The sequence below is a fragment of the Rhinoraja longicauda genome, chromosome 14, assembly GCF_053455715.1.
Source record: "Rhinoraja longicauda isolate Sanriku21f chromosome 14, sRhiLon1.1, whole genome shotgun sequence".
Classification (NCBI taxonomy): domain Eukaryota; kingdom Metazoa; phylum Chordata; class Chondrichthyes; order Rajiformes; family Arhynchobatidae; genus Rhinoraja; species Rhinoraja longicauda.
In genome coordinates this window covers 34,365,059-34,388,889 of record NC_135966.1, presented here as the reverse complement: position 1 = coordinate 34,388,889, position 23,831 = coordinate 34,365,059, and the positions used below count along the sequence as shown (strand labels likewise).

The following is a 23,831-nucleotide window of genomic DNA, read 5'->3' as shown; positions in this document are numbered from 1 at the left end:
AGATGCTGGTACAAATCGATTTATTCACAAAATGCTGGAGTAACTCAGCAGGTCGGGCAGCATCTCGGGAGAGAAGGAATGGGAGACGTTTCGGGTCGAGAAGGGTCTGAAGAAGGGTCTCGACCCGAAACGTCTCCCATTCCTTCTCTCCCGAGATGCTGCCCGACCTGCTGAGTTACTCCAGCATTTTGTGAATAAATCCCCCTATACTAAGCCAATTGTCGTTTCATCAAGACAGCCTTAAATACCACCATACATCTCAAAGTGGATCGTTGTAAAAAAAATTCACGGAAAATATCTAAGTAAATACCTTATTCTAATATAGTTACATCTCACAAAAAATCACTACATTCGTGATTCAGGCTTTTCTTTAGAATACCTTTCCAGAATATGTGCTGTCTTCTACCATTTGCAACAATTCACAAATATAATCGAATGCTAAATATTCGCCTTACTGTCAGTACATTTGCTTTGAACATTGACACTGAATTGTCTTTCCTGCTGATATACCGATATAATACAATGGAAAGCATTAAAATATCCTGGTGATTGTTTCCTTGTGACCATTTTGGTGTTTCTCCTAAAGCTAGAACAGCAGTGCGCAATGGACCGATTTGAACATAGATCACAGTCAAGAATCAACAGTGTTTTACAAAAAGGTACAGCAGAGGAACAGTCCTATCCAAAAGCCGTTTAAAAATCACAATCGTAACTGCCTCCACCACCACTCCTGGCTGAGCGCTTCAGGCACCCACTACCCCTGTGTAAAGAAAAAAACTCCCCCCTCACATCTCCTTTAAACGATTCCCCTCTCACCATAAAGCAATGCCCTCCAACCTTCGGCATTTCCAGCCTTTGCAAATGGTCCAATCGGTCTGCAGTTATTTTCCTAATGTATAGGAAAATGACTGCAGATGCTGGTACAAATGGAAGGTATCACAAAAAGCTGGAGTAACTCAGCGGGTCAGGCAGCATCTCAGGAGAGAAGGAATGGGTGACGTTTCGGGTCGAGACCCTTCTTCAGTCTCCTAATAATGTACACCTTGACTTACTTCTCTCAGATTATTTTTGTCATGCAAGCTTATAAAGTATACACATTGATACAGAAATCCAGGTGATAAAGGTCGGCTTACATATAAACCTTTTGTTTACGTCCTGTAACTAAGATTTTAAAGTGTTCATATCAAATGACCAAATTCACACTTGTCATTTTTCTTGTTAAGACTCACATTTCTTTATTTAATACATTTGTTCACTGGAAATGAACACACTGCCAGAGGCAATTAAAGTCATTACATTTGTGCATCATCTAAGCAACAGAAGATTTGAGCAATATATACATTGGTGGAATGCACTACTATCCCCAAAATATGTTCTCTTCGAAACTGGGGGGAGTTTTCTTCCATAGAAGAATGGAAATCAGTTCACCAGTTCTGAACTAATATTTATTTAGGATATTTCTTCAAATCATCAAAAAATTAAGTTATAAACTATTAAATGCTAAACTCATCTACGATCAAATCTCCTTAAATTCGCTTTTAGCTTAACGGTACAGTGTAATGTGAAATGGGAAAGTAAACAATAAGGAAATACACCGATGAGCCAACGCAATATGACCACTGACAGGTGAAGTGAATAACATTTTCTTGTTACAATGGCACCTGAAAAGGGCTGGGATATATTAGTTAGCAAGTGAACAGTCAGTTCTTGAAGTTGATGTGTTGGATGCAGGAGAAATGGGCAGGAGTAAAGGCCTGAGCCGCTTTGACAAGGGCCAAATTGTTATGGCCGGATGACTGGGTCAGAGCATCTCTGAAACGGCAAGGCTTGTGGGGTGCTCCCGGTCAGCAGTGGTGAGTAGCTACCGACAGTGGTCCGAGGAGGGACAAACCACAAACTGGCTACAGGGTTTTGGGCGCCCAAGGCTCATCGATGCGCCAGGGCAACGAAGGCTATCCCGTCTGATCCGAACCGACAGAAGGTCTACTGTGGCACAAGTCACATAACATTTTAATGGTGGTCACGGGAGGAATTTGTCACAATACACAGTGCATCGCACCCTGCTGCATATGGGGCTGCACACGGAGGACCAACAGCATATAAGGCAGGTGGCCATAATGTTTTGGCTCATCAGGTCATGATGTTTTGCCTCATTGGTGTACTCTTCAGGTCAAGGAGCACCTATGGGGAGAAAACGAAATGTACATTTTCAGATTGATTACCTTTCATCGAGTGCTGATTTAAGGTAATCAACAAGAAACGTGGACTCTTGTTTCACACTCCACAGATACTGTTGTGCTTCCAGTATATTCAATTGTGTTTTGCATTTCAACTTTCCAGCATCTACATTTCTCTTTGGATTTCATTAATAGATGGTTTAATCAGCCGAGGATAAACATATTCAGAACAAGCATGCTCAGGTGCATTTTTGTAGTTTCTCTAAAGATAGGTAAAACGGAATTTGTAGAAATAGTGGGCCAATATTAACACGTACTGAGCATTTCAATGAACTAAAATTGGGCTAGAAAGTCGGAAGGGAATAATCTGGATATCTCTGACACTTGGTACACCTGGTATAGCAATACAGTAGAGTTACACATAATCATTAAGAATCTACATATTTCATGTACAATAACTGGCGACTGGAAATATTGTTGGAGATCAGTAAGAAGAGATCATTTATGACCTCGATATTAACTTCATCCAAATAAATCCATTTGGCCCAGTTCCCAGCCCGATTATGATTCTTTTTGAACTAACTCACCTCGTTATTCATACGACAGTTGGAGTTTTCAGAACTCATCATTCCTGGGTTCCCCTTCCCAATAGGGTTTTTCTGGATATATCCCATTGCTGTAGATAGGCCACAGGTCTGAGTGGTCCTTAAATCTCCTTTCGCAGACTGCAACGTTGAACAAGACTCGTAACGGTAACTCTGAGAAAGCGGATCACCTCCGAACACTTCAACGTAGTTCGGCGGTACCTGAAGGCTTCTGCTGGCCTTTTGTATCCCATTCAGAGGACTCCTTGATTCTAAACAGCAGCATATGTTCAGAGAACTGTAATGGCGTACTACACCATTTCTATTTTTATGAACCATAACAGCAAGGATAATTAAAATCACCAGGAAAATTATAGATGTTGCCCCTAAGGCAATGACCAAGGAAAGGTTCAAATCTGGAGAGGAGGCGTGATATTTAGAAAGAACGGTGGCACTGGATGTCGTGTCGCTTCCTTTCACAGATAGTACAATAGTCACTGTGGCTGAAAGCGACGGCATTCCATTATCTTTTACAACAATCACCAGCCTTTGTATTGATGCATCCTTGGTCTCAATACCACGGATGGTCCAAATTTCCCCTGTGTCCTCTGAAATAGTAAAAAGAGTACGGTGGGTGGCTTGCAAAACATGGTAACTCAGACGGGCATTCTGACCGGAGTCGGTGTCTGTAGCGGATACCTTGGCAACTAGGTATCCAGGTTCTGCAAATCTGGATATTGTCTCCATTACAGTTGACCCATGTTCGGGCAAAGGATTCGCGATCACTGGAGCGTTATCGTTCTGATCGAGGATAACAACGTCCACTGTAACGTTACTGGAGAGCGGCGGAACTCCAGAATCCAGCACCATCACATGGACTTGGAAGTTTTTCAATTGTTCGTAGTCAAATGATTGCTGAGCACAAATGACACCATTTTGTGAGTTAATTGAGACATACGAGGCCACGACTGAATTCAGGATTGTAAAGTTTAGTCGGGCGTTCTGTCCTTTGTCTGGATCATAGGCTATGAGGGAGAATATGGAATCACCAATAACGTTATTCTCCATGACCTTTGCCGTGTATGCAGCCTGCGTAAACATCGGTGCGTTATCATTTACATCTGAAACATCTACATGGATATTTTTCTGCGATGTGAGCGGCGGGTCCCCGGTATCCGTGCATGTCACAGTGATGTCATACCTGGAGGTAGTTTCACGATCCAGTCCGTGTTGTATAAGGAGTTTCCAATTATTCTTCACGGATGATTCCAGCTTAAAGGGCAGTTTACTCGGAATTTCACATTGTACTTGACCGCTTTGTCCAGAATCTGTATCTTCTACGCTGAGTAAGGCGACAATGGTTCCGATTGGAGCATTTTCTGCAACTGCACTGGACATAGATGTCAATGACAACTCAGGGGCATTGTCATTAACATCGATAACATCCACCAACACGTCACAGTGTTGAGACATTGAAGGAGAACCATGGTCCGCTGCTTCCATATTAATCACAAAGGTTTTGCTCTGTTCATAGTCCAAATGTCCTTTCAATCTGATTTCACCGGTTTTGGAATTCACGCCAACTAATTCACGAACGTTAGCAGTGTTATGGTTGGTGAGGGAATATGTCATCTCACCATTAGGGCCATCGTCCAAATCGGTGGCGTTTAACTTAATAATCAGACTTCCTAAGCGAGCCGATTCCACGAGACTGACACCATAAACCGCTTGCGAGAAAACGGGGGGATTGTCGTTCGCGTCCTTTACTCTGATGATTACCTGAACCATACCCGATCTTACTGGGACACCGCCGTCTTCAGCAATCACCGTTATGTCATGGGTCGATGTCGTTTCTCTGTCCAGGGCCCTCTGCAGCACTAACACCGGTGTATTTCCTACCCTAACACGTTCTTGTACATCAAGAATGAAATACTCATTGGGAAGGAGCTGATAAGTCTGCACAGAGTTCGTCCCAATGTCCAGATCGTGAGCGGCCTCGAGGGGGAATCTCGCTCCCGGTGCCAGACTCTCTGAGATTTCAAGGCGGATCTGGCTTTTGGGGAAACTGGGAGCGTTGTCATTTACATCGAGTATCTCCACTTCCACCTGGTGAAGACTGAGGGGATTTTCAAGCACGATGTTCAAGGGTAAAATGCATTCGATGCTCTGCCCGCAAAACAACTCCCTGTCGATTCTTTCATTCACAAATAAGACCCCATTCTGCAAGTCTACGTCAACATATCGCTTCCTCGCGCTGGGCGCCACCCGTGTTCTGCGAGCCGAGAGCTGCTTTAAATCTAACCCCAAATCAATTGAGATATTCCCGACAAAGGCACCCAGTTGCAATTCCTCGGGAACCGAATATTGAATCTGCCCAGAAACAAGGTCCCAGGGGCAGAACAAGCAGCACAATAGTCGGTATTTGAGCAGCCAATATATATTATCTCTCATTTCCAGGAGAAATCATTCCAATTGTTTCAAACCGAGACAATGCCTTTCGACAGCGATTTGATTTCAATGAGCCAAATACGAAGCAGAAAAATGTCTCTACCTCCTTTGCGAATTGTTCCAATGTTTTCATTGAATCGTTTTGATGTTATATCCAGTTCGAAATGAATCGAGCAGAAACCGTCCGGAGCTGCTGCCTATCCAGTGTTCACGCCGTCTGATCGGACGAGATGGCGGCTGGGTATTGTAAGGGGCTGTGCAGATCACCAGTCGCCTCCGACCTCCTGATTGGTGGATAATGCAGCAGTCATATCCGACCAATTACAATTCAGCTCATTTCTTAAAGCAATAACTGCTTAATTTGGCGCATATACCTTTAATGCTGCGCAATTGAAGTTGCTTTTAGCATTTTGGATGCTCTTACTTACTGTGGAAAGTTACCCCAAGAACCGATTCCTCATGAACTGCATTACAGTGAATATCTTAAAGATGAAATATGGAAACTTATGATTTTAGGAATGTGATCAGGAGGAAGAAATTAATTCAACTTGCTGCGAATCTAATTTCGTGTAACCCCATCGTATCTTTACAATCGTGGCGATTTATCAATAGCCAGTGAAAAAAATGCTGTCATTCTGCCTTTGAATAGAACAAAAAGCACCTGATGCATGGTTCCGACCAGAACCATCGACATTCCAACCCCCAATCCCTTCCCTCAACAGGTGCTGCTCGATCCGTTGAGTTCAACCAGCAGATAGTTTGTTGTTTTGGTTTCTAGCACCCGCAATCTTCTGAGTATTCAAAATTTATAACCAAAGATTCACCGAAATTAATATCTTATTTGTTGATCAGTTTCAAACAAACCCGTCAACAGTATTTTTAATATCTGAAATGTTCTTTTTTATATTGTCTGGTGGCTTCAATAAATAGCAGAGTAACTTATATTTTAACAATAGTACAATAGTTTTCATATTTTAAGGGAAGCACGCAAGTACTCTTTCTAAATTTAAACTTTCAACGTGGCTGTCTTTGGTTAAAATGTAAACCATGTATTTGCTATCGTGTCTTCGGTGAAAATCTCCTTCAATTTATATTATATTATATTATATTAAATCTGCAGGCAATGCTAAGGATCGAACTATAAGTTGTACTAATTGAAAAACAAAATCTTCTCAGGCATTTTTACATTTTCTGGTTTCATATCTACTAAATGTTAAACTTGGACTAGTAATTATATATTACTATTCCCTCGCAGCTACTACTTGTTTTTATTGGGATTCCTTACCAACTGTCTTACGGGAGAGCGATCAGCACGAGGACTGCACTCGTTCACAAAGTCGCCTGAACAGTACTATTTCAAGGGGATTAGGAATGGACAATACATTGGTCTTGCATAAAACACTTGCATCCAAGATAGGAAAACTGCTGGTTGAAAACTGCTGATTCTAAAATCATGGCTTCACTGCAATAAATCGTAGGAACTGTTCTGGGTCCCGCCACACCTGCTAAATACATGCAGAAGACACCTGCTCAATGCAAATTACATGGGGAAAGTTTGCTGATTCCCATATGGTATTGAGTAGTATCAATATTCCATGGATGAAGAAGCAGCAGTATCCATATGGAATAAGTAATAGGGTAAAAATTCATGCAGTACTGGAGCCCATAATGCCAAGTTTCCCTATCTAGGCCAGATCCCAGAGAATAGTGTGGGAAATAACTGCAGATGATGGTTGAAATCGAAGGTAGACACAAAATGCTGCAGTAACCCGGTCTGAAGGAGTGTGTCGACCTGAAACGTCACCCATTCCTTCTTTCCAGAGATGCTGCCTGTCCGGCTGAGTTATTCCAGCATATTGTGTCTACCTCCCAGACAATGGTGATGCGTTGAGATGGCAGATAATCAAAATTGGTAGGAAAGAGGTATCCCTAGCAACAGGCAGGACAACTTCTACTCTAATGATGTCATACTGCCTTTATTGAATTCATATCCCAACCACATAGTTTCACTGTATGTTGGAAACTGCTGAATTAGCTACATATTTTTTCCTGGTTATGACAGAGTCATGGTGCTTTGCGGCGACGAAAAGGTTCCCTGCTCTTCCGCCACTTGGAAATTGCAAAGGAATATTTTCATTCGTTTATTTTTATAAATGTCTGGATATATAACTGCAACAACATATGGAATGCTCAACATTAGTCATGGTCAAGCTTTCAATTTGATTATCGGTGCTAAAATGCCTTCAAATTTAATTCAGATCTCCCCAGACTGCACTGGATATCCACTGATGCTTCTTCAGAATCGCAACGAAAAATACCCAACCAGGAAACATGTGCACAAGCAAATAACAGCAAATAAACACTTTGCCTTATTAATCTATGTCTCTTATTTAGCACAAACATTTTTGGCTGACCACATACGTACATTGTCTGCGACTGTAGAACACATGCGTGTTCCTTTGGGCTTTGGGGACACTATATAGATTCCCACAACTAAAAAGGAGGTAATCAGAACTTACGTGGAGTACCATCTAATTGCCTCGACACGTGCCACGTCTCAGAAAGTAAAATACTCTCCAGAACTATGTTTACAGAATAATTACCATTACAAACAGTACTTTAGATATTCATTTGGTCTGCCGTAAACCACATTTGCTATAAATCATTGATATTTCTTCAGAAGTATTTCCAATGTCTCATTTTCTCATTCTAAAAGAACAGCGGCAGCGCATTGACAGCACCATATATTCCCGATACGTTGTCAATCTTCAATACACCATTGCTCCTTGATATCAACCAAGTCAAATCCCTTGAGCTCACACTAATCAGTTAGGCTAAACGTACTCATATCATTTGATCAAAGATCGAATATGTGACCACCCCCCTCCACCACAGCACAACATGTAATGAAGTTGCAATGTCCGGAGTTCACAACCCAATTATTTATCTTTCTTTGAAATAACTCACCTCGTTATTCACACGGCAGTTGGAGTTTTCAGAACTTATCATTCCTGGGTTCTCTTTGGAAATAGTTTTTTTTTGGTCATAATCCATTGCTGTAGATAGTGCACACGTTTGAGTGGTCCTTAAATCTCTCTTCGCAGACTGCCACGTTGAACAAGAATCGTAACGGTAACTCTGAGAAAGCGGATCACCTCCGAAAACCTCAACGTAGTTTGGCGGTATCTGAAGACTTCTGCTGGCATGTTGTATTCCATTCAGAGAACTCCTTGACTCCAAACAGCAGCAGACGTTCAGAGAACCATATTGACGGCCTACGCCATTTCTGTTTCTATAAACCTTGACAGCCAGGATAATTAAAATCACAAGGAAAATTATAGATGTCGTTCCTAAAGCTATGACCAAGAAAAGGTTCATATCTGGAGAGAATACGTGATCTTTAGAATGACTGGTGGCACTGGGTATCGTGTCGCTTCCTTTCACAGATAGTACAATGGTCACTGTGGCTGAAAGCGATGGGATTCCATTATCTTTTACAACAATCACCAGCCTTTGTATCGATGCATCATTGGTCTCAATGCCACGGATGGTCCAAATTTCCCCTGTGTCCACTGAAATAGTAAAAAGATTACGGTGGGTGGCCTGGGAAACATGATAGGTCAGACGGGCATTCTGACCGGAGTCGGCATCTGTAGCGGATACCTTGGCAATTAGGTATCCTGGTTCTGCAAACCTGGATATTGTCTCCATTACAGTTGACCCATGTTCGGGCAAAGGATTAACGATCACTGGAGCGTTATCGTTCTGATCGAGGATAACAACGTCCACTTTAACGTTACTGGAGAGCGGTGGGACTCCAGAATCCCGCACCAACACGTGGATTTGGAAGTTTCTCAACTGTTCGTAGTCAAATGACTTCTGAGCACAAATTACACCACTTTGTGCGTTAATGGAGACATACGAGGCCACGACTGAATTCAGGATAGTAAAGTTTAATCGGGCGTTTTGTCCCATGTCTGGATCATAGGCCGTGAGGGAGAATATGGAAACCCCAATAACGTTATTCTCCATGACATTTGCAGTGTATGCAGCCTGCGTAAATCTCGGTGCGTTATCATTTACATCTGAAACATCGACACGGATATGTTTCTGCGATGTGAGCGGTGGGTCCCCATCATCCGTACATGTCACAGTGATGTCATACCTGGAGTTCTTTTCTCGATCCAGCCCGTGTTGTACAAGCAGCTTCCAATTATTCTTCACGGATGTTTCCAGCTTAAAGGGCAGTTTATTCGGAATATGACATTGTATTTGCCCGTTCTGTCCAGAATCCTTATCTTCAGCGCTGAGAAGGGCGACAATGGTTCCCATTGGAGCATTTTCCGCCACTGTACTGGACATAGATGTCAATGACACTTCTGGGGCATTGTCATTAACATCGACAACATCCACCAACACATCACAGTGTTGAGACATTGAAGGAGAACCATGGTCCGTTGCTTCCATATTAATAACAAATGTTTTGCTTTGTTCAAAGTCCAAATGCCCTTTCAGTCTGATTTCACCAGTTTTGGAATTCACGCCAACTAATTCACGAACGTCAACAGTGTTATGGCTGCTGAGAGAATATGTTATCTCACCATTAGGGCCATCGTCCAAATCAGTGGCGTTTAACGTAATAATCAGACTTCCTATGGGAGCAGATTCCACCATACTGACACCATAAACCGCTTGTGAGAAAACAGGGGGATTGTCGTTCGCGTCCTTCACTCTGACAGTTACCTCAACCTTACCCGATCTCAGAGGGACTCCGCCGTCTTCAGCAAGCACCGTTAAGTCATGGTTCGATCTCGTTTCTCTATCCAGGGCCCTCTGCAGCACTAACACCGGTAAATCTCCTATCCTAGCACGTTCTTGTACATCAAGAATGAAATACTCATTCGGATGCAGCTGGTAAGTCTGCACGGAGTTCGTCCCAATGTCCGGATCGTGAGCGGGCTCGAGGGGGAATCGCGCTCCCGGTGCCATATTCTCTGAGATTTCAAGACGGATCTGGCTTTTGGGGAAACGAGGAGCGTTGTCATTTACATCGAGTATCTCCACTTCCACCTGGTGAAGACTGAGGGGATTTTCAAGCACGACGTTCAAGGGTAAAATGCATTCGGTACTCGGCCCGCAAAGTTGCTCTCTGTCGATTCTCTCATTCACAAATAAAATCCCTTTTGCCAAATTTACGTCAACATATCGCTTCCTCGGGCTGGGCGCCAACCGCAAACTGCGAGCCGAGAGCTGCTTTAAATCTAACCCCAAATCAATTGCGATATTCCCAACAAAGGCACCCAGTTGCAATTCCTCGGGAACCGTATATCGAATCTGCCCAGAAGCAAAGTCCCAGGGGCAGAACAAGCAGCACAATAGTCGGTATATATATAGCAGCCAATATATATTATCTCTCATTTCCAGGAGAAATCATTCCAATGGTTTCAACCCGAGACAATACCTTTCGACAGCGATTTGAATTAAATGAGACAAATATGACGCAGAAAATGTCTCTACCTCCTTTGCGAATTGTTCCAATGTTTTCATTCAGTCGTTCTGATGTTATATCCAGTTCGAAATGAATCGAGCAGAATCCGTCCGGAGCTGTTGCCTATCCAGTGTTCACGGCGTCTGATCGGATGAGATGGCGGCTGGGTATTGTAAGAGGCCGTGCAGATCACCAATCGCCTCCGACATCCTGATTGGTGGATAATGCAGCAGTCATATCCGACCAATTACAATTCAGCTCATTTCTTAAAGCGAGAACTGCTTAAATTTGCGCAGACGTTACATTTATTATTGCGTAATAGACATTGCTTTGGCGGAGACGTAACATTTATTGTTGCGGAAATGTAATTGCTTTGAGCATTTTGGGTGTTATTTTACTTACTGTGAGAAGTTGCCACCAGTACCGATGTTCATGAACTGTAATACAGTGAATATCCTAAAGATGAAATTTCGAAACTTATGATTTCAGGAATGTGTTGAGTAGAAAGAACTTAACTTGCTGCGAATCTAATTTCGTGTATCTTTCATCGTGTCTTTACAATCGTTGCGATCTGTCAACAGCCAATTACAAAACGCCGTCATTCTGCCTTTGAATCGAACCAAAAATACCGGCTACATGGTTTCTACCTGAACTGTCGACACCCCCCCCCCCCCCCATCCACACTCCATGCCCTCTCCCTCCCTCAACGGGCGCTGCTCGATCCGCTGAGTTCAACCAGCAGATAGTTTGTTATTTCGGTTTGTAGCACCCGCAGCCTTCCGTGTCTTAAAAACATATAACCAAAGAATTCCCGAAATGAATATTCTATTTGTTGGTCAGTTTCAAACAAACCCGTCAACAGTACATTCATTCCTGTAATATTATTGATATATTGTCTGGAGGCTTCAATAAATACCAGAGTGCTTATGTTTTAACAATAGTACTGTAGTTTTTATATTTTAAGGGTTGCACGCTGTCTTTAGTTAACATGTTAACATGTTTAGTTATCGTGTCTATGGTTAAAATTTTGATATCTGATATTATGTTAAATCTGCTGGGAATCCTCCTGATCTAACTATAAGTTGTACTAATTGAAAAACAATATTTCCCAGGTACTTTTGCATTTTCTGATTTAATGTCTGCTGAATGTTCAACTTAGTCTGGTAATTATATTTTACCATACCCTCATTGCTACTAATTGTTGGTGTTGGAATTCCTTACCAACAGTCTTATGGGAAAGCCATCAGCACAAGAACTGCATTGATTCAGGAAGGCGTCTGAATACCATGATTTCACGGGAAATGTGGGAAGGACAATACATTGATCTTGCATAAAACACTTGCATTCAAGATACAAAGAAGGGTACGACTGATGGTTGAAAACTGCTGATTCTAAAATCATGGCTTCACTGCAATAAATCGTAGGAACTCGGTTTGGGTCCCGCCACACCTGCTAAATACAGGCAGAAGACACCTACACAATGCAAATTACATGGGGAAAGTTTGCTGATATTGATTAGTATCAATATTCCATGGATGAAGAAGCAGCCGTACCCATATGGAATAAGTAGTAGGATAAAAAAATCATACAGCCCATAATGCCAAGTTACCCCATCTAGGACAGATCCCAGAGAATAGTGTGGGAAATAACTGCAGATGAGGGTTTAAATCGAAGGTAGACACAAAATGCTGGAGTAACTCGGTCTGAAGGAGGGACTCGGCCAGATACGTCACCCATTCCTTCTTTCCAGGGATGCTGCCTGTCCTGCTGAGTTACTCCAGCATATTGTGTCTACATCCCAGACAATGGTGATGCCTTGAGACGGCATATAATCAAACTTGGTAGGAAAGAGGTATCCCTAGCAACAGGCAGGACAACTTCTACTCTAATGATGTCATACTGCCATTATTGAATTCATATCCCAACCACATAGTTTCAACGTATGTTGGAAACTGCTGAATTAGCTACATATTTTTTCCTGGTTATGACAGAGTCATGGTGCTTTGCGGCGACGATAAGGTTCCCTGCTCTTCCGCCATTTGGAAATTGCAAAGGAATATTTTCATTCGGTTATTTTATAAATGTCTGGATATATAACTGCAACAACATATGGAATGCTCAACATTATTCATGGTCAAGTTTTCAATTTGATTATCGGTGCTAAAAATGCCGTCAAATTTAATTCAGATCTCCACAGACTGCACTGGATATCCACTGATACTTCTTCAGAATGGCAAGGAAAAATACCCAACCAGGAAACATGTGCATAAGCAAATAACAACAAATAAACAATTTACCTTATTAATCTATGTCTCCTATTTAGCACAAACATTTTTGGCTGACCACATACGTACATTGTCTGCGACTATAGAACACATGTGGGTTCATTTGGGCTTTGGGGACACTACATAGACTCCCACAACTAAGAAGGAGGTAATCAGAACTTACGTGGAGTACCATCTAATTGCCTCGACACGTGCCGCGTCTCAGAACGTAAAATACTCTCCAGAACTATGTTTACAGAATAATTACCATTACAAACAATAGTTTAGATATTCATGTAGTCTGCCGTAAACCACCTTTGCTATAAATAATTGATATTTGTTCAGAAATATTTCCAATGTCTCATTTTCTCATTCTAAATGAACAACAGCGGCAGAGCATTGACAGCACCACATATTCCCGATACGTTATCAATCGTGAATGTACCATTGCCCCTTGATATCAAACAAGTCAAATCCCTTGAGCTCACACTAATCAGTTAGGCTAAATTTATTCATATCATTCGATCAAAGATCGAATATGTGACCAACCCCTCCACCACAGCACAACATGTAATGAAGTTGCAATGTCCAGAGTTCACAACCCAATTATTTATCTTTCTTTGAAATAACTCACCTCGTTATTCACACGGCAGTTGGAGTTTTCGGAACTTATCATTCCTGGGTTCTCTTTGCCAATAGTTTTTTTTTGGTCATAATCCATTGCTGTAGATAGTGCACACGTTTGAGTGGTCCTTAAATCTCTCTTCGCAGTCTGCCACGTTGAACAAGACTCGTAACGGTAACTCTGAGAAAGCGGATCACCTCCGAACACCTCAACGTAGTTCGGCGGTATCTGAAGACTTCTGCTGGCATGTTGTATTCCATTCAGAGAACTCCTTGACTCCAAACAGCAGCAGACGTTCAGAGAACCATATTGACGGCCCACGCCATTTCTGTTTTTATAAACCTTGACAGCCAGGATAATTAAAATCACAAGGAAAATTATAGATATCGTTCCTAAAGCTATGACCAAGAAAAGGTTCATATCTGGAGAGAAGACGTGATCATTAGAAAGACTGGTGGCACTGGGTATCGTGTCGCTTCCTTTCACAGATAGTACAATAGTCACTGTGGCTGAAAGCGATGGGATTCCATTATCTTTTACAACAATCACCAGCCTTTGTTTAACTGCATCCTTGGTCTCAATGCCACGGATGGTCCAAATTTCCCCTGTATCCACTGAAATAGTAAAAAGATTACGGTGGGTGGCCTGAAACACATGATAGGTCAGAAGGGCATTCTGACCGGAGTCGGCGTCAGTAGCGGATACCTTGGCAATTAGGTATCCAGGTTCTGCAAACCTGGATATTGTCTCCAGTACAGTTGACCCATATTCGGGCAAAGGATTCACGATCACTGGAGCGTTATCGTTCTGATCGAGGATAACAACGTCCACTCTAACGTTACTGGACAGCGGTGGGACTCCAGAATCCTGCACCATCACCTGGATTTGGAATTTTTTCAATTGTTCGTAGTCAAATGATTTCTGAGCACAAATGACACCATTCTGTGAGTTAATTGAGACATACGAGGCCACGACTGAATTCAGGATAGTAAAGTTTAAGCGGGCGTTTTGTCCCATGTCTGGATCATAGGCCGTGAGGGAGAATATGGAATCCCCAATAACGTTATTCTCCATGACATGCGCAGTGTATGCAGCCTGCGTAAATCTCGGTGCGTTATCATTTACATCTGAAACATCTACTCGGATACTTTGCTTGGTTGTGAGCGGTGGGTCCCCTGCATCCGTGCATGTCACTGTGATGTCATACCTGGAGGTAGTTTCGCGATCCAACCGGTGTTGTACAACCAGTTTCCAATTATTCTTCACGGATGTTTCCAGCTTAAAGGCGAGTTTATTCGGAATTTGACATTGTATTTGCCCGTTCTGTCCAGAATCCTTATCTTCAACGCTGAGAAGGGCGACAATGGTTCCCATTGGAGCATTTTCTGCCACTGTACTGGACATAGATGTCAATGACACTTCTGGGGCATTGTCATTAACATCGACAACATCCACCAACACATCACAGTGTTGAGTCATTGAATGATGACCATTGTCGATTGCTGCTATGTTTATCACAAATGTGTTGCTTTGTTCAAAGTCCAAATGCCCTTTCAGTCTGATTTCACCAGTTTTGGAATTCACGCCAACTAATTCACGAACGTCAGCAGTGTTATGGCTGCTGAGAGAAAATGTTATCTCACCATTAGGGCCATCGTCCAAATCAGTGGCGTTTAACTTAATAATCAGACTTCCTGTGGCAGCCGATTCGACCATACTGACACTATAAACCGCTTGTGAGAAAACAGGGGGATTGTCGTTCGCGTCCTTCACTCTGACAGTTACCTGAACCTTACCCGATCTCAGAGGGACTCCGCCGTCTTCAGCAAGCACCGTTAAGTCATGGTTCGGTCTCCTTTCTCTATCCAGGGCCCTCTGCAGCACTAAGACCGGTAAATCTCCTATCCTAGCACGTTCTTGTACATCAAGAATGAAATACTCATTCGGAAGCAGCTGGTAAGTCTGCACGGAGTTGGTCCCAATGTCCGGATCGTGAGCGGCCTCGAGGTTGAATCGCGCTCCCGGTGACATATTCTCTGAGATTTCAAGACGGATCTGGCTTTTGGGGAAACTGGGAGCGTTGTCATTTACATCGATTATCTCCACTTCCACCTGGTGAAGACTGAGGGGATTTTCAAGCACGACGTTCAAGGGTAAAATGCATTCGGTACTCGGCCCGCACAATTGCTCCCTGTCGATTCTTTCATTCACAAATAAAATCCCTTTTGACAAATTTAGGTCAACATACCGCTTCCTCGGGCTGGGCGCCACCCGCAAACTGCGAGCCGAGAGCTGTTTTAAATCTAACCCCAAATCATTTGCGATATTCCCAACAAAGGCACCCAGTTGCAATTCCTCGGGAACCGAATATCGAATCTGCCCAGAAGCAAAGTCCCAGGGGCAGAACAAGCAGCACAATAATCGGTATTTGAGCAGCCAATATATATTATCTCTCATTTCCAGGAGAAATCATTCCAAAGGTTTCAACCCGAGACAATACCTTTCGACAGCAATTTGATTTAAATGAGACGAATACGACGCAGAAAATGTCTCTACCTCCTTTGCGAATTGTTCTAATGTTTTCATTTAGTCGTTCCGATGTTATATCCAGTTCGAAATGAATCGAGCAGAATCCGTCCGGAGCTGCTGCCTATCCAGTGTTCACGGCGTCTGATCGGACGAGATGGCGGCTGGGTATTGTAAGGGCCTGTGCAGATCACCAGTCGCCTCCGACCTCCTGATTGGTGGATAATGCAGCAGTCATATCCGACCAATTATAATTCAGCTCATTTCTTAAAGCGAGAACTGCTTAAATTGGCGCAGACGTTACATTTATTGTTGCGTAATTGAAATTGCTTTGGCGCAGACGTTACATTTATTGTTGCGGAAATGTAATTGCTTTCAGCATTTTGGGTGTTATTTTACTTACTGTGAGAAGTTACCACCAGTACCGATGTTCATGAACTGTAATACAGTGAATATCCTAAAGATGAAATTTCGAAACTTATGATTTCAGGAATGTGTTGAGTAGAAAGAACTTAACTTGCTGCGAATCTAATTTAATGTATCTTTCATCGTGTCTTTACAATCGTTGCGATCTGTCAACAGCCAATTACAAAACACCGTCATTCTGCTTTAGATTCGATCCAAAAATACCTGCTACATGGTTTCTACCTGAACTGTCGACAACCGCCCCCCCCCCTTCCCACCCCCTGCCCTCCCCCTTCCTCAACGGGCGCTGCTCGATCCGCTGAGTTCAACCAGCAGATAGTTTGTTATTTCGGTTTGTAGCACCCGCAGCCTTCCGTGTCTTAAAAACATATAACCAAAGATTTCCCGAAATGACTATTCTATTTGTTGGTCAGTTTCAAACAAAACCGTCAACAGTACATTCATTCCTGAAATGTTATTGTTATATTCTCTGGTGGCTTCAATAAATAGCAGAGTGCTTATGTTTTAACAATAGTACTGTAGTTTTTATATTTTAAGGGTTGCACGCTGTCTTTAGTTAACATGTTAACATGTTTAGTTATCGTGTCTCTGGTTAAAATCTCCTTCAAGTTCTGATATTATGTTAAATCTGCAGGCAATCCTCCGGATCTAACTATACGTTGTACTAATTGAAAAACAATATTTCCCAGGTACTTTAGCATTTTCTGATTTAATGTCTGCTGAATGTTCAACTTAGTCTGGTAATTATATTTTACCATTCCCGCACTGCTACTGATTGTTGGTGTTGGAATTCCTTACCAACAGTCTTATGGGAAAGCCATCAGCACAAGTACTGCATTGATTCAGGAAGACGTCTGAATACCATGATTTCACGGGAAATGTGGGAAGGACAATACATTGATCTTGCATAAAAAACTTGCATTCAAGATACAAAGAAGGGTACGACTGATGGTTGAAAACTGCTGATTCTAAAATCATGACTTCACTGCAATAAATCGTAGGAACTCGGTTTGGGTCCCGCCACACCTGCTAAATACATGCAGAAGACACCTACTCAATGCAAATTACATGGAGAAAGTTTGCTGATATTGATTAGTATCAATATTCCATGGATGAAGAAGCAGCCGTACCCATATGGAATAAGTAATAGGGTAAAAAAATCATGCAGCCCATAATGCCAAGTTACCCCATCTAGGACAGATCCCAGAGTATAGTATGGGAAATAACTGCAGATGATGGTTTAAATCGAAGGTAGACACAAAATGCTGAAGTAACTCGGTCTGAAGGAGAGTCTCGGCCAGATACGTCACCCATTCCTTCATTCCAGAGATGCTGCCTGTCCTGCTGAGTTACTCCAGCATATTGTGTCTACATCCCAGACAATGGTGATGCCTTGAGATGGCAAATCATCAAAATTGGTAGGAAAGAGGTATACCTAACAACAGGCAGGACAACTTCTACTCTAATGATGTCATACTGCCATTATTGAATTCATATCCCAACCACTTAGTTTCACCGTATGTTGGAAACTGCTGAATTAGCTACATATTTTTTCCTGGTTATGACAGAGTCATGGTGCTTTGCGGCAACGATAAGGTTCCCTGCTCTTCCGCCACTTGGAAATTGCAAAGGAATATTTTCATTCGGTTATTTTATAAATGTCTGGATATATAACTGCAACAACATATGGAATGCTCAACATTAGTCATGGTCAAGCTTTCAATTTGATTATCGGTGCTAAAAATGCCGTCAAATTTAATTCAGATCTCCACAGACTGCACTGGATATCCGCTGATGCTTCTTCAGAATCGCAACGAAAAATACCCAACCAGGAAATATGTTCATAAGCAAATAACAACAAATAAACACTTTGCCTTATTAATCTATGTCTCCTATTTAGCACAAACATTTTTGGCTGACCACATACGTACATTGTCTGCGACTGTAGAACACATGCGTGTTCCTTTGGGCTTTGGGGACACTACATAGACTCCCACAACTAAGAAGGAGTTAATCAGAACTTACGTGGAGTACCATCTAATTGCCTCGACAGGTGCTAACAACTTTTAGAAAGTAAAATACTCTCCACAACTATGTTTACAGAATAATTACCATTACAAACAGTACTTTAGATATTCATGTAGTCTGCCGTAAACCACCTTTGCTATAAATCATTGATATTTCTTCAGAAGTATTTCCAATGTCTCATTTTCTCATTCTAAAAGAACAACAGCGCCAGAGCATTGACAGCACCACATATTCCCGACACGTTATCAATCTTCAATGCGCCATTGCCCCTTGATATCAACCAAGTCATATCCCTTGAGCTCACACTAATCAGTTAGGCTAAACGTACTCATATCATTCGATCAAAGATCGAATATGTGACCACCCCCCTCCACCACAGCACAACATGTAATGAAGTTGCAATGTCCAGATTTCACAACCCAATTATTTCTCTTTCTTTGAAATAACTCACCTCGTTATTCACACGGCAGTTGGAGTTTTCAGAACTTATCATTCCTGGGTTCTCTTTGGAAATAGTTTTTTTTTGGTCATAATCCATTGCTGTAGATAGTGCACACGTTTGAGTGGTCCTTAAATCTCTCTTCGCAGACTGCCACGTTGAACAAGAATCGTAACGGTAACTCTGAGAAAGCGGATCACCTCCGAACACCTCAACGTAATTTGGCGGTATCTGAAGACTTCTGCTGGCATGTTGTATTCCATTCAGAGAACTCCTTGACTCCAAACAGCAGCAGACGTTCAGAGAACCATATTGACGGCCTACGCCATTTCTGTTTTTATAAACCTTGACAGCCAGGATAATTAAAATCACAAGGAAAATTATAGATGTCGTTCCTAAAGCTATGACCAATGACAGGTTCAAATCTGGAGAGAAGACATGGTCTTTAGAAAGACTGGTGGCACTGGATATCGTGTCGGTTCCTTTCACAGATAGTACAATGGTTACTGTGGCTGAAAGCGATGGGAATCCATTATCTTTTACAACAATCATCAGCCTTTGTTTCGATGCATCCTTTGTCTCAATGGCACGGATGGTCCAAACTTCCCCTGTATCCTCTGAAATAGTAAAAAGATTACGATGGATGGCCTGCAAAACATAAGTCAGACGGGCATTCTGACCGGAGTCGGCGTCAATAGCGGATACCTTGGCAACTAGGTATCCAGGATCTGCAAACCTGGATATTGTCTCCATTACAGTCGACCCATGTTCTGGCAAAGGATTCACGATCACTGGAGCGTTATCGTTCTGATCGAGGATAACAACGTCCACTGTAACGTTACTGGAGAGCGGAGGGATTCCAGAATCCCGCACCAATACATGGATCTGGAAGCTTTTCAATTGTTCGTAGTCAAACGATTTCTGAGCAAATATGTCACCATTTTGTGAATTAATGGAGACATACGAGGCCACGACTGGATTCAGGATAGTAAAGTTTGGTCGAGCATTTTGTCCCGTGTCTGGATCATAGGCTGTGAGGGAGAATATGGAATCCCCAATAACGTTATTTTCCATGACATTTGCCGTAAATGCAGCCCGCGTAAAACTCGGTGCGTTGTCATTTACATCTGAAACATCTACACGGATATTTTTCTGCGAGGTGAGCGGTGGGTCCCCTGCATCCGTACATGTCACAGTGATGTCATACCTGGAAGTGGTTTCGCGATCCAGTCCGTGTTGTACAAGCAGCTTCCAATTATTCCTCACGGATGATTCCAGCTTAAAGGGCAGTTTATTCGGAATTTGACATTGTACTTGCCCGTTCTGTCCAGAATCCTTATCTTCTGCGCTGAGAAGGGCGACAATGGTTCCGATTGAAACATTTTCTGCCACTGTACTGGACATGGATGTCAATGACACTTCAGGGGCATTGTCATTAACATCGACAACATCCACCAACACATCACAGTGTTGAGAAATTGAAGGCGTACCTTTATCAGTTGCTTGTATATTGATCACAAATGTTTTGTTTTCTTCAAAGTCCAAATGTTCTTTCAGTTTGATTTCACCAGTTTGGAAATTCACACCAACTAAATGACGAACATCAGCAGAGTTACGGCTGCTGAGATAATATGTTATCTCTCCATTAGAGCCATCATCTAAATCAGTGGCGTTTAACTTAATAATCATTCTTCCTATGGGAGCCGATTCCACCAGATTGACACTATAAACCGCTTGCGAGAAAAGAGGAGCATTGTCGTTCGCGTCCTTCACTCTGACAGTTACCTGAACGTTATCCGATCTTATAGGGACCCCGCCGTCTTCAGCAAGCAGTGTTAACTCATGGGTCGATGTCGTTTCTCGATCCAGGAACCTCTCCAGCACTAACACCGGTAAATTTCCTAGCCTATCGCGTTCTTGTACATCAAGAATGAAATACTCATTCGGAAGGAGCTGGTAAGTCTGCAAGGAGTTCGTCCCAATGTCCGGATCGTGAGCGGGCTCGAGAGTGAATCGCGCTCCCGGTGCCATATTCTCTGAGATTTCAAGGCGGATCTGGCTTTTGGGGAAACGAGGAGCGTTGTCATTTACATCGAGTATCTCCACTTCCACTTGGTGAAGACTGAGGGGATTTTGAAGCAAGACGTTCAAGGGTAAAATGCAATCGGTGCTCGGCCCGCACAGTTGCTCCCTGTCGATTCTTTCATTCACAAATAAAATCCCTTTTGCCAAATTTACATCAATATATCGCTTCCTCTGGCTGGTTGCCACCCGCAATCTGCGAGCCGAGAGCTGCGTTAAATCTAACCCTAAATCAATTGCGATATTCCCAACAAAGGCACCCAGTTGTAATTCCTCGGGAACCGAATATCGAATCTGGCCAGAAACAATGTCCCAGGGGCAGAACAAGCAGCACAATAGTCCGTATTTGAGCAGCCAATATATATTATCTCTCATTTCCAGGAGAAATCATTCCAATAGTTTCAACCCGAGACAATACCTTTCGACAGCGATTTGATTTCAATGAGACAAATACGACGTAGAAAATGTCTCTACCTCCTTTGCGAATTGTTCCAATGTTTTCATTTAATCGTTCCGATGTTATATCCAGTTCGAAATGAATCGAGCAGAACCCGTCCGGAGCTCCTCCCTATCCAGTGTTCACGGCGTCTGATCGAACGCGATGGCGGCTGGGTATTGTAAGGGGCTGTGCAGATCGCCAGTCGCATCCAGCCTCCTGATTGGTGGATAATGCAGCAGTCATATCCGACCAATTACAATTCAGCTCATTTCTTAAAGCAATAACTGCTTAATTTGGCGCAGATAAATTTATTGCTGTGCAATTGAAGTTGCTTTTTGCATTTCTTACTTACTGTGGAAAGTTACCCCCAGAAGAGAATATTCATGAGCTGTAATACAGTGAATGTCTTAAAGAAAAAATATGGAAAATTATGATTTCAGGAGTGTGTTCAAAAGAAATAAATTGACTCAACTTGCTGCGAATCTAATTTCGTGTGTCCTTCATCGTGTCTTCACAATCGTGTGGATCCATCAATAGCCAGTGACAAATGGCCGTCATTCCGCCTTTGAATCGAACCAATGCATGGTTTCGATCCGGAACGTCGACATTCTCCACCCCCCCTTCATCCTGCCCCCTCCCCTCCCCCTTCCCCTCAACAGGTGCTGCTCGACCCGCTGAGTTAAACCAGCAGATAGTTTGTTGTTTCGGTTTAATGCACTTACAGTCTTCTATGTCTTCAGAACATATAACCAAAGATTCACCGAAATGAATATCCTATTTGTTGGTTAGTTTCAAACAAACCCGTCAACAGTAACTTCATTTGTGAAACATTATGGTTATATTGTCTGGTGGCTTCAATAAGTAGCAGAGTAACTTACATCTTAACAGTAGTACTATAGTTTTTATATTTCAAAGGTTGCGCGCAAGTACTCTTGTTAAAGTTAAAACTATCAACGTGGCCGCCTTGGTTAAAATGTGAACCATGTATTTGCTTTCGTGTCAACGGTTATAATCTCCTTAAGTTCTGATATTATATCATATATACAGGCAATGCTCCGGATCTAACGATAAGTTGTACCAATTGAAAAAAAATCCCAGGTACTTTAGCATTTCCAGGTTTCATCTATATACTAAAACTCTCGTTTGTTTGTTTGTTTGTTTGTTTGTTCATGAACTACAGCCAAACCGGTACACGATAGCGCAATTTTAGGCCCACCTTAATCACCGTCGTCCCTTTGGTGCTAATGGAAGAAGTTTCATTGAAATCGGTGTTATATTTTTTAAGTTATTCACATTTTAAGGTTTAAATCTATCTGCTAGGGAGGGGATGATGGAGGGAGGGGGCGGAGGGGCGGAGGGGGCGAGGAGCGGTTGCTGCACCAATGCAGGGGAGATTTGTGCCCAACGGGTCCACTTGGTCGAGTATCTACTAAATGTTGAACTAAGACTTGTAATTTTCTATCACCATTCCCTCGCTGATACTAATTGTTGGTATTCGAATTCCTTACCAACAGTCCTACGGGAGAGCCATCAGCACAAGGACTGCACTGATTCACGAATGCGTCTGAACACCTCTATTTCAAGGGAATCTAGGGAAGGATCAGGTCTTGCATAAAACACTTGCACATAAGTTACAAAGAAGGTACGACAGGTTGAAAATTGCTGATATTAAAATCATGGCTTCACTGCACTAATCCATGGGAATTCTGTTTGGGGGCCGCCTCTCCTGCTACACGCGTGCAGAAGACGCCTGTTAAATGCATGGGGGAAAGTTTGCTGATTCGCAAACGATATTGATTAGTTAAAAATATTCCTTGGATAAGGAAGCAGTCCGTACCCATATGGAATACCTCATTAGTCAGAGATTCATGCAGTGCAGAAGCTCATAATGACCAACGTATCTCATCTATGCCAGTTCCCAGACAATGGCGATGTGTTGGGATGGCACTTCATTAATAATAAACATGGTAGGCATCAGCTATCCCTAGCAACAGATAGGACAACTTCTACTCTAAAGATGTCATCCTGTCATTATTGAATTCACATCCCAATAACATGGTTTCACCATATATTGGAAACTGCTAAATTATAGACAATAGGTGCAGGGGTAGGCCATTCGGCCCTTCGAGCCAGCACCGATTAGCTACATACATTCTTTTGGTCATGACAGGGCATCTGCCATTGTGTTTTGAGGCGACGATATGGTTCCCTGCTCTTCCGCCATTTGGACATTGCAATGCAATATTTTGACTCAGATATTTTGCAATTACCTGGATGTGTAACTGCAACAACATATTGAATGCTC

The 23,831-nt window shown here is 42.5% G+C and overlaps 1 protein-coding gene and 1 pseudogene across 13 annotated transcripts in view; both read right to left on the bottom strand.

The window, feature by feature from the left end:
* Positions 1–23,831, bottom strand: part of LOC144600208 (protocadherin gamma-B2-like) — a 219,018-nt gene that overhangs the window by 94,691 nt on the left and 100,496 nt on the right. The window contains exon 1 of one of the 13 annotated variants that reach the window (XM_078411717.1): positions 13,596–16,104. The exons of 10 other annotated variants lie outside the window; for them this stretch is intronic. In XM_078411717.1, the coding sequence (XP_078267843.1) occupies positions 13,596–16,043 (2,448 nt within the window). In that variant the 5' untranslated portion in view covers positions 16,044–16,104. Of the gene's footprint in view, positions 1–2,764; positions 5,281–8,176; positions 10,673–13,595; positions 16,105–23,831 lie in introns of those variants that run through there. 2 more of the 13 variants (XM_078411715.1, XM_078411716.1) reach the window with 2 other exon arrangements.
* LOC144599970 (protocadherin gamma-C5 pseudogene) lies at positions 18,979–21,552 on the bottom strand (annotated as a pseudogene).